Source organism: Ctenocephalides felis, unplaced genomic scaffold (genome assembly GCF_003426905.1).
Source record: "Ctenocephalides felis isolate EL2017-DRISC unplaced genomic scaffold, ASM342690v1 CF-g0.4_SCAFFOLD_01170, whole genome shotgun sequence".
Classification (NCBI taxonomy): Eukaryota; Metazoa; Arthropoda; class Insecta; order Siphonaptera; family Pulicidae; genus Ctenocephalides; species Ctenocephalides felis.
In genome coordinates, this window is record NW_020537324.1 from 78393573 (window position 1) to 78408226 (window position 14654).

Consider the following 14654-nt stretch of genomic DNA (forward strand, 5'->3'; position numbering starts at 1 on the left):
AAAATATACAAATTAATTCACCTTAAATATGAAATTAAGTATTAATCAGGGCCGGTCCTACATTCAATGCAATGCATGCGAAAAATACAAGCGCACGCTTTAAGGGGCGCCAACACAAGATTCGGATATTAAATTTTTTTAAAATAGTTTGTTTTTTCAATATATAATTTCTTTGCATCTTTTACTTATCTTTCCACAATATTTGTAAAATTCGTAAAAAAATCACTTTATAACAACAAATGGGAAAGTAAAGATGAATACATAAAATTCGGCCCTCACGATATCGTTTAAGAGAAGTTTAAGATGCAATTTTGGATAAGTTAAATAATACAAAATTAAATTAATTTAATCCAACATGAAGTACCAGTGTTACTTCAATTTCCAATATAGTGTGGGACTTGATACTCATCATTTTATTTAAAGCAGTTCACATTGTAACATCGCTCATATGATAAATGTATATGCATTTTGGCGTGAAGAGTAATTTAAAAACAATAATTATTGTTTTTAGGTAAGCGGTAAATATTAGTATATTATATTAAAAAATTGTAGACATGGGTACAGAACGTCTGTCGGGTCATCTAGTTTTATATAAAAATAATGTAGTAAACTTTGTAATAAAAGCAAAACATTTATCATAAAATATTTTCACCGAATAATAATACTTTACTTCTGCATTCTAATTTTTTCTTTTGCTATTTCCATTCGAGTATTAATATTATATCGGGTGGTTCGATTCGCATATTATTACTTATACACAAATATACAATTGTGTAAAAGTAAAATTTTAACACTATATATTTTTTGCTGCTTAAATACTATTGACGTCACTGATATATTTTGCACTCTAAAGTATTGTCATTCCATACTATGTAAAAACCAGATTAAATGTATTTCTTGTCGTGTATTTTTCGGTATGTATATTCCTGATTGCCGTCATTCACGGCCAAAGATTGTCGTAGTTAGAAATATGACCTCTTACTATTCAATAAATTATACATTGGAGCTATTCACACTTGAACATAATTTCATTGTTCTGTATCTTTGAAGTAATATTTTTGTATTTTCTTAAACCGTATACCTAAAAGGTCATAAAACTGCCTGTGAGACGAGAAAGCGACAGCTTCCTTCTCAAAGCAAAAACGCAGTAACAGATTTAGTACCAGTTTAGGGAAGTCGGATATGACAAATCCGGCGAGACAACTCCACTCGGATTCACTCCGAGGGAGGAGTTGTATCGGAGTGATAACTCCGGAGTGAGTTACCCATCTCTAATATATATATATATACACACATATCCTTTATCTTACTTGGTTTCCGCTGGCCCTCAGGATTTTACCGAGTTCGGTTCTGTATTCGTAGCAACTTTTGTAGTAGCCGTCGGTCAACATTGAGGCGTGTACCAGACAGACGAGAAAGACGAGGGCGCATATTGCTGCAGCAGGAGGCCAGCATAGGTGGATTGCTTCGTCGTCGTTTGGAGCATTGTGAGGTGAGGCGGTGTCTTTGACGCGGGTTACCATGCTTATGTGCTCTCGAGATCTGGGAAGAGAGGTAGATTTGGGGATGAAGATTTATTAAATTCCCGAAGGAGAAGTTTGTTTTCATAAAAAAATCCGATTCGCTAATTTTATGTTTTCTCGACGTTTCAAGCCATTCTGAATCGAATGAGACCAAATTTAAGGAAAAAGTATGTGTGTGTGTGTATGTGTGTGTGTGTGTGAAAAAAAGCCATTCAATGTATCTCGATGAGGACTAGCGTTTCTGACGATTGTCCAAACCGTTTCTTTATAAATAGCAGAAAAGTGAAAAAAAATTCGTCCACGTTTTAGCCCGCAATTCTGAATCGATTTTGAAAATTCAAAAACCGTTTGAAAGATATCGGTTGGGAATCGTGCTGATTAGTTTTTGGTGAAGATCGGCCGGGCCGTTTTTTTATAATAAAGTTTTTTTTAAAAAAAAATCGACGATTTCTATGATTTTTTTTTTTGACGGTAAATATTATATTCTTCTAGATTATATTGAAATATTACGGCTCTACGACAACTCGTTTAGCTTTAAAAATTCGTCAAAGCTTGCAAAAATTAGTATCGTTTTTTTGGCATTTGTCAAAATTAGACTTTTCATCGATGTTTGCTCAAAAACACCTGAGCTGATTTCAAAAATTTAAAAGCCATTCGATGTATCTCAATGAGCACTATAGTTTGTCAGTTTTGTGAGACGATCTGCCAAGCCGTTTCTTTGTAATTTGAAAAAGGGTGTTAAACTTTTCGTCCACATTTAAGCTCATTGTACCGAATTGATTTTAAAAAATCAAAAACTGTTCGAAAGATATTAGTTGGGAATGATACTGATTAGTTTTAGGTGAAAATCTACCGAGCCGTTTTCTTGTATATAACTGTTGAAAAACAAATTTGAGCCGATTTTTATGGAACTTTTTATGGCGATATATAACATGATCTTATAGAACTTATGGAACTGAAATATTACGGCTTTACAAGACAAGTAGTTTAATTTTAAAAAATCCTCAAAGTTTGAGAAAATGAGTAGTTTTGTTATTATTATTGATTAAGTGGATTATTTACACATATTGGGAAGTTCATGTAACTTGCCTCAAGGCAAAATACCAATACCAACTAGTTTGAATTTTTAATCAAAAATTACAAAAATATTGTATGGAAAATAAAAAAAATGTAATAATTTTTTATCCTCAAATCGGACGCTTAATTCACTCAAAAACTGCAATTTTTTGCACATTTAACCTTGTATCTTCGAAAAGGCGGGACCTGTCTTTGCCAAAAACTAATCACCTCTTCTCCCAATCATTACAAATTGAATGTATTTCAGATCATTCAAATCCGATACTCCATTTTCTCAAAGACCTGATTTGTATTTTCTGCACTCTTTGCTCCGTATCTCCGTAACAACTGGACCTGCCTTTGCCAAAAACTAATCAGCACATCTCCCTATTAATAGGAATCGAATGTTTTTTAAACCATTCAAATCGGTTGATCCGTGCGCCCGAAAACGTGGACAAAAAAATGCGGACATACAAAACACACACACACACACACATTCATTAGTTTTCTGAGGTATGCCCTTTAAAAATGTTCAGAAACCTTCAAAACGTCGAGAAATGCAAAAATTTTAATTTTCGATTTTCGGCCCATTACTATAACTACCCTACGAGAAGTTAATAAATATAAATTTTCACTACCAAAAACCATGACATGACATCGCTATTTTATGAGCTCTGTTACGCCAGAATTGCCGCATAAAAGTCTACATCATATGCCATAGATAAAAAAACATGATGTATAAAATAATCCTACGTATCTACCTCGAAGTAATAACAGTCTCCTCATACGACTTGGGCGGCTTCCCTTTGCTATTAATACACACTCTATATCCATGATACATGAAAAACACCAAAGCGACTGCTACTGATGGCAACAGACCATAAACCTGCAAAAATAACAACAAACAATATCTTAGACTCCCACTTCAGTATTTGCACAAAATTCTCTATTTCCCCACTCACCGCCCAATGGCAATAAGAGACATGTCCTCCGGTGAAGTACCGATGCGTCGACCTGGCATTCAATATACAACCACAGGTGACGTCTATGGTGCAGGTGTCCAGGACGAATTTCCAGTGATTCCAGGCGACGGCGCAGGCACCGGAGCAGACGGTGCCGCAGACCATGATCAGGCCGTAGAGGAAGGTCAGCCAGCGCTCGCTAGAGTATTGTATCATGGTGAAGGCGGAAGATAATGGATACCTGTGAAATTATGGAAGATAAAAATTTCATTTTTATCCGATAGAAATAGATGTATAGATATTATATTATATGGTACATAACTTAAATTAATAGATAATAATACATACAATATAAAAATGAAATATAATTTAAAAAAAAACAAGCCCATTACAGTCCGAGTGATGTACCTGCATGAAGTATGTTCCGGACACTTTTCTAGAATTGGTACTGTAACCCAAAATTTTGAGTTTGAGGGAAAATGTAGATTATGAAATTCTCTTTAAATCTTACTCAGCCCATTCTCATGTGAGATCAATATTTATATGCCAAAAAACCTATCGAATTTGCACAAGTCTATTACAATTCGAGTGATGTACCTATGTCATGTAAGTTTTAATTGCCTTCCGGACACTTTTCTATAATTTATACTGTGACTCAAAATTTTGTTAGAACTCTAAAATTATGTCTAAACTAGCTGTAAGTGGAATTCTGTCTTGAGGCAATTATGGCATCGTGCCTTAAGGCAAATTGCTGGAACTTCCCGTACCGTAACGAAATGTTCGAGGAATACTGAATGTTTTCAAATAGATTATTATAAATATTGTAACATTGTCTAATATTTATAAGAATTAAAAATAAAATCTGAAATATTTTCGATATACAAAAAACTAAAAAAAAAAAAAAGAAAAATGGAACAAATTTTTTTTTTCCAAAATCAATTATTTTGTTAAGACAAGCAGAAAGTTCTTTGAATCATTTAAATCGGACGCTTAGTTCTCTCAAAAACTGCCATTTTTTGCACATTTAGCTCTGTATCTTCGAAATGGTTAGGCCTGCCTTTTCCAAAAACTAATAAACATTTAGATCATTCAAATCGGATACTCCGTTCTCTCAAAAATTCGATTTCTATTTTCTGCACTCTTTGCTCCGTATCTCCGAAACGGCTGGACCTGCCTTTGCCAAAAACTAATCAGCTCTTTTCCCTATCAATAGGAATCGAATGTTTTTTGAACCATTCAAATCGGTTGATCCGTGCGCCCGAAAACGTGACTGGAAATTTGTATCCATACATACATACACACACACACATACACACACATACACACACACATCCATTTTTTCTGAGGTATGCCCCTTAAAAATGTTCAGAAACCTTCAAAACGTCGAGAAATGTAAAAATTTTCAATTCCGATTTTTGGCCCATTACAATAACTTACCCTACGGGAAGTTAAAAAAAACAAATGTTTACTTAAAAATCTTATTCTAATTTTCACAGAATAATTTATTGAAAGTTAAAACTCAAATACTCATCAATAGAGTAAAAAAACTTGCTCTTTAAAAAATGTGTTGAGTAGTTTATAAAATTTCCTATTTCCAACTTCTCTAATACCTAATGGCAGCTTATTGTAAAGCATTATGCCCAAACCATCTAAGGTATTAAATGAGGAGGCCAGTTTCAATGTGGGACCTTTTACAAGTTTATGTCTTGTGTCATAATGAATACATTCGGAATTTGGGCTTAAATTAAACAGGTTACCATTATTTTTTATAAAACAGAGGGTGATTAGGAGAAAAATACATGGAACGGGTAGAATCTTGTGCTCATGGAAAAAAGGTCGACAAGATGTAGTGGACGAAAGGGAAAACATAACTCTGATTGCTTTTTTCTGTAATTGAAAAACTGATGTTAGTAATGGTGAAAACCCCCAAAATTGAATGCCGTAAATTACGTTAGAATAAAAATATGAGTAATAAATTGTGAAAAGGCTCTCTTTGCTTACTTTCATTTTTAAATTACGAAGCATAAAGCAGGTTTTTGATAATTTTGGATTCAGACTGTTAATTATGTGATGATCACATTTCATACTGTTACTAATATTTATACCAAGAAATTTTGTATTATTCAAAAACTCATAAGTGTTATTATTAAAGATGTACGGGGAAATATCTCGACAAATTTTATTATTATTATTAAAAGAAATTAATTTTGTTTTGTTATTATTCAATACAAGATTATTATTTTGAAACCAATTAGAAACTGAGAGCATGACATTATTGAGTTTTGTTAATAGTTGTTCGTGAGTTTTTGCTTTAATGACTAAACTAAAATCGATAGTTGTGGGTTATTACTTTATTTATTAAGTTGTAATTATTATAGTTATTTATTAAGGTCAGCCAGCGCTCGCTCGAGTATTGTATCATGGCGAAGGCGGAGGATAATAGACACCTGTGAAATCGATCGATAGAAATAGATATACAAAATCAATGGTTGTGAGTTATTATTTTATTATTTTATTTATTATGTTGTTGAGGTTTTGGTTTTGGTTTTGGTTTTAATTGCGTTTTTGTTATCGCGTGCGCTTGTTGCGTGTTATCAGGTGGTGGCTTATCGGATATAAGATATGCAAGTGTTACTTTTATTTCTGGAAATAGCGGAAGGAAATATCGATTTTTAGTTTTTGCACACGAATATATATATATATATAATAGCAAACCCGACAAACTCCGTTTCGCCACCAGATGGTTTCGTGAGAAAGATGAAAAAAATTTTTGTTTGTTTTATATTTGAAAAGGAAAAATTTGATTTTATTATACAACAGTAATGAATTTATTTCGATTACAAAAATGAAGTGTTTTTTAGTTGAACTTCTCTAAGTAAATGAAAGTGAATCCGCAAATTATCCGTTTCAATGAAGTGATCTTGTGTAAACCACATTTTTTGTTTTTTGGTCTGACGTTAACACAAACAAAGCGGATGGTTTTCCAACTCGTGAACAGGCAGCGTATAACTGCCCATGTGAAAAACAATGATTTTCTAAATAATCTATTTGAAATTTATCCCGCAAACACTAAGCGATTGGCTTTGCGACTTGTTATTGCGAACGCAAGGCGAACTGAAAATTGCAATCGTTTGAAGTCAAACGAAAGACCAGTCGGAATCATTGGTATGTCACCAAATCGCCAGCAATTTTTGATTGAATGGTGAAATTCAGTGCGTGTACATAATTATTCTTTGCGGCAAGAATTGCTCGTTGACTTAACCAAACATAATTCTGATAATTCTCACTAATGTCATTACTCAAATTTTTAATTACGGTGCGTGAAGTTCCAGCAATTTGCATTGAGGTACGATGCCATGCACCACTAATTTTCTTAGCTATAAACCTTGCGGAGCCCGAGACCTTTCCAACGAATGCAAAATTGTCGAAATCGGTTCGTGCGTTCTGAAGTTATTTCGTCAGGAAGGAACACCCGATTAATTTTTATATATATGTAGATATATATATATATATATATATATGTATATATATATATGTATATATATATATATATATATATATATTTGTAATATTTTTGCAGCCCAACCGTCGAATTAAAAAAAGATTAAATAACAAAATTATTTATTCCATTAAACGTTTCGACACTTGATGTGTGTCATTATTCAGTAATCTAAAAAACATATTACATAAATATAAAGTTGATAATAAATATAAATATATAAAAAGGAGAAAACCTTGATCAGTGTCCCTAGTGCACCGCTATTAATAACATAAAATATAGGAGGGCAGCATGTGCTCCTTCAATTTCTCGTTTGTTAATATAATAGTATATTATTATTTTTTTACAAATTTAGTGTTCAATCAATTTTACATCATAATTGATTTTTTCTGTTGTTTTTCCTGGTTTGATATGTATAATTTCCCCCTTTTTATATATTCATATTTATCATCAACTTTGTATTTATGTTATATGTTCTTTAGATTACTGAATGATGACACACATCAAGTGTCGAAACGTTTAATGAAATAAATAATTTTGTTATTTAATCTTTTTTTAATTCGACGGTTGGGCTGCAAAAATATTACAAATATATATATATATATATATATATATATATATGTGTATATGTATGGGTATGTGAGTCATGACGTTAGTCATTCTACTCCTCCGAGACGACTTGACCGATTTTTAAGAAATTTTATAATCACATTCAGTATGGCTAAGAATCGTACATCTATTTTTCATACCACTGCGATTTTTTCCCTATTCGTCATTTTAGTAATCGTTTTGGTCAGTCTAATAATAAAAAAAATTACAAAGTGCATATTTATAAGGGTGAACAGACCTTGACGTAATTTTTTTTAATTAAAATGCGTGAATTGAATTCTGGATTAGTATGCCTGTAATGTTTTTCACTGAATTTTAATTCAGATTTTGTTGAGCTTATGGATAATTTTAAATTTTAGTTCGAACAACAGTTTTTTTATATAAAATGTTTCCCTCCATTCTAACACATTTTTAAAAATTGTTTATTAAATTATTTATTTATAATACTGAGTTGAAAAATATACTATAAATTTTCACCCTCTTACCATAAATCTCTATTTTATGAAAGAAAATTATTTGCGAGTATATATGTATATGTTTTATTCAAATCAAATTAATTTAATTTCGGGGTCACCAATTTTTATCATTTTTTAAATTTATTTATGTAATTTATTTTTTCTTGTTAACTTTCCGTAGGGTGAGTTATAGTAGTCGCAAAAAAATCGAAAATCAAAATTTTTATACATCTGTGGTTTCTGAACATTTTGGCATACATTAGAAAAAATGGACGTATGTGTGTATGTGTGTGCGGATACAAATTTTCGTCGACGATTTCAGGAACACGGATGAAGCGATTTGAATAATTCAAAAAGCATTCGATTCGTATTGATAAGGAGACGTGCTGATTAGTTAGCAAAGGCAGGTCCAGCGGTTTCAGAGATACAGAGCTAAATGCGCAAAAAATGGCAGTTTTTGAGAGAACTAAGCGTCCGATTTGAATGATTCAAAGAACTTTCTGCTTGTTTCAACAAAAATAATTGCTTTTGAAAAAAAAATAGTTCAATTTTCTCTTTTCAAGAATTTTTTTTATATCGAAAATGATCCAGATTTTAATTTAAATTTTAACTAAAGTTCTAATATACTTTAAATACGTATTTTCAACTTTGCAATCCAGTTTATAATAATCTATTTGAAAACATTTTATAATTTATAATAATCTATTTGAAAACATTTAATATTCCTTAAATAAATGATATAAATGGCATAAAATTGTTTAAGAACAAAAACAAAATATTTTAATTGATTTAAAATATATAACAGCTATAAAAAGGACAACCATTGAGTTAAATAAAAAACATAATAATTACTAAAATATAACAAGAATATTATAAATTAACTTTAATCTTTTATCAACCTTTGGAGCGCCTTTTACATACCTATTTAATCTTATCTATCCGTTCGTCATGTTAACCACAAACACACTTTTAATAACACTTTCAATCCAACGACATATTTATATAATACAAATTATTTATAACTTTATTAACACTGTTATACAATTGTTTATAACAATATAAGTTTGTTTTGGGGCACCACGTTTTTATGTTATGTTTTTGTTTACGTCGATTCGCGTGGAGCGCCGCGCCTAAAATGAAAATCATTTCATGTATGTAATAAATATATTACACATATAAGTGTGTGAGAGAGGTGTAACAGGTGTGGCCAAGGTGATAAGAGATAAGGGATAGATTATAGAAATAGTAGAGACTGGTGTGTTTGATTTATTCCTAGTTGATCGGTTGATCTATCTTTATGTGATGATTTTATTATTATTACAATTCCTATAATACTGACGATTTTTCTTTATTGGTGCAGGATAAAAAGTTATTTTCGCTTGCTATATATATTTTCAAATAGAAACTGATGTCACTGTTGCTTGAAAACAGGCTGTCCGAGGCAGGTATCGAAATTGATACTTATGATTCAAATCCATTAGCTCTATGGCTCTAACTAGGGTTTAGAATACCGGGATCTTCCTATCAATCATTCGTATTTATAAAATTCCCGTAGGGTAGTTATAGTAATGAGCTGAAAAGCGAAAATGAAAATTTTTGCATTTCTCGACGTTTTGGAGGTTTCTGAACATTTTACTGGCATACCTCAGAAACTAAATGGATGTGTGTGTGTGTGTATGTCCGCATTTTTTTGTCCACGTTTTCGGGCGCACGGATCAACCGATTTGAATGGTTTATTATATATTACCAAGGTGATAAGGAAAAAGGGTTAGATTTTAGAAAGACTTTAGGCTGATAAGGTGTTGGTGGTTTGAAGTTCTAAATTTATCAACGAGTTTTAGATGATTTATTTTTAGTTCCTCATAGTTTTTGCTAGCAAGTCCGATTTTCTCATGTTTTTTATCTTGGCGTTTCAAGTCATTTTGAATCGTTTGTGACTAAATTTGAAAAGGTATATGTCTGTGTATGAGAGTATGTGAGACGATTTTTGAGCTTTCGTAGAAGTTTTCTGAATGAGACTCGATTTTGACTATTTTGAAATAATTTACTACATACTGAAGAAGAATTGACGAGTACAAACTAATTTATTAATGATTATTATTATAGTAAATATATCATCAAACGTTTCGCAAAAGAATCTTCCGCATTATATAGATTTTTACAGACATACTAAATTTTGTTACAAATAAAATGACTTGCGGTCCTGGAACATTATAGTTAAACCAATGATGATGGAAGGAATTCTTTCCGAAACGTTTTATGTGCATTGGAATTGGTTTGTTACTCGTTTATTATTTTGTTCACAGATACAATAATAATAAAAATTATTACAATTAAAATAACGAAAATCTAGGGGCGATAAGTGACATTTTTCAAATAAGGATTAGGTTTCTTAAGTCGTACCCCTAGCTTACATTATTCTATAGTATTTAATGCAATTAAACCAAAAAAAATCTTTGTCGTATATTAACTTTCCGTAGGGTGAGTTATAGTAATCGTCCAAAAATCGAAATTGAAAAATTTTACATATCTTTACGTTTCAAAGGTTTCTGAACATTTTGGCATACTTCAGAAAAAATTGATGTATGCGTGTCTGTGTTTTGTATGTCTGATTTGAATGGTTCAAAAAACATTCGATTCTTACTGATAGGGAGATGTGCTGATTAGTTTTTGGCAAAGGCAATGGCAGGTCCAGCCGTTTCGGAGGTACGCAGCAAAGAGTGCAGAAAATAGATATCGAGTTTTTGAGAGAAGGGGGTATCCGATTCGAATCATCTAAAAAACATTCAATTTGTAATGATTGGAAGAAGTGGATATTAGTTTTTGTCAAAGATAGGCCTAGCGGTTTTGGAGATCAGTAGCAGAATGTGCAAAAAATGGCAGTTTTTTTAGAGAACTAAGCGTCCGATTTGAATGATTCAAAAAAATTTTTGCTTGTTTCAACAAAATAATTGTTTTTGGAAAAAAAAATTTGTTTCAATTTTTTTTTCAAAAAATATTTTTTTGTGTATATCGAAAATAATTCAGATTTTATTTTTAATTCTGACTAAAGTTCTAATATACTTTAAAAAAATTATTTTAAATTTGCAATTCAGTTTATAAAATTCTTATAAATATTAGACAATGTTATAATATTAATAATAATCTATTTCAAAACATTCAGTATTCCTCGAACATTTCGTTACGGTGCGGGAAGTTCCAGCAATTTGCCTTAAGGTGATGCCATATACCGCTAGGTTAATTTAGCAGGATTTTTAATATCAATTCCTGTTTTTTATCAAAATGAGTAGTTTTGCACGCTTTTCATAAAAGTGCTTTCGGTACTATCAAGGAACCAAGTTGCCTTAGTCGTACCACCTATCATAGTTATAAGCCGGACTGCGACTTAGGCAGTAGTACGACTTGATTATCTTTATCATATATTTCATTAGGGCCCTTTAGTTTTCCTTCAATATAAATCCAGTGTTTTGTTATGTCGCAATTACTAATACAGTCGTATTTTTTATTGTATGGGAAGCGAAAGCAGCCGGACAGGTATATGATAATTTATTTACACGTGTGTATGGTGTTTTTTTGTGGTTGCAACTAACGGCGCAAAAGCGATGACATGAACCGCGCGCGCAATTGTGCATCTTAGTTATAAACCCCTATTAGATACTAGCGATCGTGGTGACAAATTTTAGAACTAGAATATATTACATTTTTTAATAATCATAAAAATATTTAATATAATTTGAAAATGTATATCTATATGTCTAGTTTTTTTCAATGTCAGCGTTAATAAATGCATGTGATTTTCCAAATCCTATACGAGTGTTGCATTACAATTCTGTATGATAAATATCAGTAGGATTTTGTATTAAAAGTGGAATGAATATTAATTATGTGAATATGAGCACACCACACTATATTTTTGTACCAATATTCCAAATTTTTATAATTGTTAGAGTTTTAGATGATGAGACAAAACTCATCTTGCCGAAAATGCAAAAAACAGTATCGCGCTATTGCTAAATGAGACTTTTTTTGAATAATGAAAATATTAGAATCTACTTATGCATTTGTATATGTATTATGATTTGTTATTCATGCTTTACAGCCTGGTATAAAATGTCTAAAATAAACCGAAATAAAACAATAAAACTACGAAAACGAATAATTCTTGAAAATTCAAAAATAAATAATATTGATTTTGTCTTTAAATAGAAATAGTTTAGTAAATTGCGAATTAGTTTAATCCTGCATGTACAAAACAGAATTTAGTAACTTTTTAAATTTGAACTTTTGCACATGTTGGACCCAGATAATAAATTTCATCTTTTTTATTTACATTTATATATATATATATATATATATATATATATATATATATATATATATATATATATGTGTGTGTGTTAATTTGGAAATATGAACAAACAACACTCTTTTTGCACTAATTTATTAAATAATAATTTCACAAACGTTTCGAGACTAGGTTTGTCTCATCATCAGTGTGTTATAATTTAAAATTTAAAATATGGAAACCTAAATTAGCATTATGTGTGTTATCCGTTACAAGTCATTCAATATACTCGAGTATATTGAACGAAAATTATTATTTAATAAATTAGTGCAAAAAAGAGGGGTGTTTGTTCATATTTCCAAATAAAAATCTATTCATCCACTCAGAATACATTTGTTATATATATATATATATATATAAATATATATTTATATTTGTGTATGTGTGTGTGTGAAAATGCATCATTCGAGAGGGTCATCCAGGTTAATTACATAATTCTGTATCATCACGCATATGTTGTCCATAGATTCGTGGGAATGTTTATTACAAAACCTTTTCCGACAGATATTACAAGGGATGTTTTTCTCTCATCTCACACGGCAATTAATAAATAATTTAAATCATAATAAAAATAAAATGCGAGGGTGGGTCTCCCACTAGAAAACCAAATTGCATTTACTTTATTTATTGATTTAATCATATCTTGTATCCGACAAACTAAAACAATTTATCTTAAATACTACAAAATAAAATATTCAAAAATCAAAAATATGACTCACCTGTAAATTAGATGAACTCGATTTGTCACCAATTTTTCCTCACTATATTTGGATTTCACTTCACTAAAATCACTTCACTCGACTTTTTGTGCAACTTTGCACTAACTGATTTTACACAGTGTCACATTTTATAACAAAACAATATTTAGGTGAACATTTACCAAAACAGTAATTAGGTAAAAAAATCTGCAACTCGACAATAGGCAAATCTAAATCGTTAAATATATTTTAAATCATATAATTGTAAAAAAATAGTATTTTGAATTATATAAAATTACCAGCAGTTTTCATGTGCTATGTCATTAACTAACTTCATAGACTAGAATATAAAACTTGAGTTTTACAGTTGTGTTTGAAAAGCAACTTGCCAAAAGGCAAATAATGTGCTCTATTTTGGTTTTATATATCAACGAAAAGAGCAGGTTAATAACGATATAAATTCGATTTGTTTAAATATTATATATTATATCCAAAAAACGCGCGTTAGGGTTAGATGAACAATCCCAACATGTTACATATAGTTGAACAGAAATCGAAAAGGTGAATGCATATAATAATTCATTTCATTCATTTGAAAAATGAAATTAGTGTCGCGACATATTATATTTCGTCCACTTACCTCTGAGGACAATTTTTCTGGGTTCTTCCTTAACAGCCGGCCTATTGGCACTGCTCAAACCTGGCTCGTTTGCGTTCCTGTCTGTTCGAACCTGAAAAAAAAGATGTTATTGTAGCCTATTGACACAAAATGATGAGCAAAACGATTCAGAATTAGTTCAACGTCGACAAAAACTAAATTTATACTAAGTAATTTCTCCTACACTTACAAGTTCCGCCAAGAAATTGATATATCCGATGGCCAATCTCAGCGTATCCACCTTGCTCAATCTCTTCTCGTAGGGCAGTGTCGGAACGTGGGCCCTTAGCCCTTCAAAAGCCTCGTTTATCGACTGCATTCTTTTTCTTTCCCTCAAATTTGCGGCTTGTCTGGCCATGTGCTGCCTGGCCGGACATGACGACGACAGTCGTCTTGAGTTGGATGACTTTGAACTTCTCCTCAAATTGCTGTAAATAATTAAATTAAACCCTATTCTTAACTTCCCGTAGGGCAAGTTATAGTAATCGCAAAAAAATCGAAAATGAAGATTTTTATATATCTTTACGTTTCAAAGGTTTCTGAACATTTTGGCATACCTTAGAAAAAATGGATTATAGTGTGTGTGTGTGTGTGTGTGTGTGTGTTCGGACACGAATTTTCGTCGACGATTTCGGGAACACGGATGAAGCGATTTGAATATTTCAAAAAACATTCGATTTGTATTGATAAGGAGACGTGCTGATTAGTTTTTGGCAAAAGCAGGTCTAGTCGTTCCGAAGATACGGGGCAAAAAGTGCCAAAAATTGTACTCAGTTTTTAAGAGACGGAGCATCCGATTTAATAATTCAAAAACATTTTACTTGTATTGACAAGATGAAGAATTGATCA

At 31.3% G+C, this 14654-nt stretch overlaps 2 protein-coding genes across 2 annotated transcripts; both read right to left on the reverse strand.

The window, feature by feature from the left end:
• Positions 1-1301: 1301 nt before the first annotated feature.
• Positions 1302-9063, reverse strand: LOC113367677. Its single transcript, XM_026609260.1, has 4 exons — positions 9026-9063; positions 3542-3782; positions 3341-3465; positions 1302-1542 (listed from the first exon to the last, which is right to left on the reverse strand). The coding sequence occupies exons 2-4, from the start codon at positions 3755-3757 to the stop codon at positions 1302-1304; spliced, it is 582 nt and encodes a 193-aa protein (XP_026465045.1). The 5' UTR covers positions 3758-3782; positions 9026-9063.
• On the reverse strand, positions 6054-14163 carry LOC113367678 (pancreas transcription factor 1 subunit alpha-like). Its single transcript, XM_026609261.1, has 3 exons — positions 13996-14163; positions 13788-13878; positions 6054-6184 (listed from the first exon to the last, which is right to left on the reverse strand). Exons 1-3 carry the CDS (start codon positions 14161-14163, stop codon positions 6054-6056), a joined length of 390 nt encoding a protein of 129 aa, XP_026465046.1.
• Positions 14164-14654: the final 491 nt, after the last annotated feature.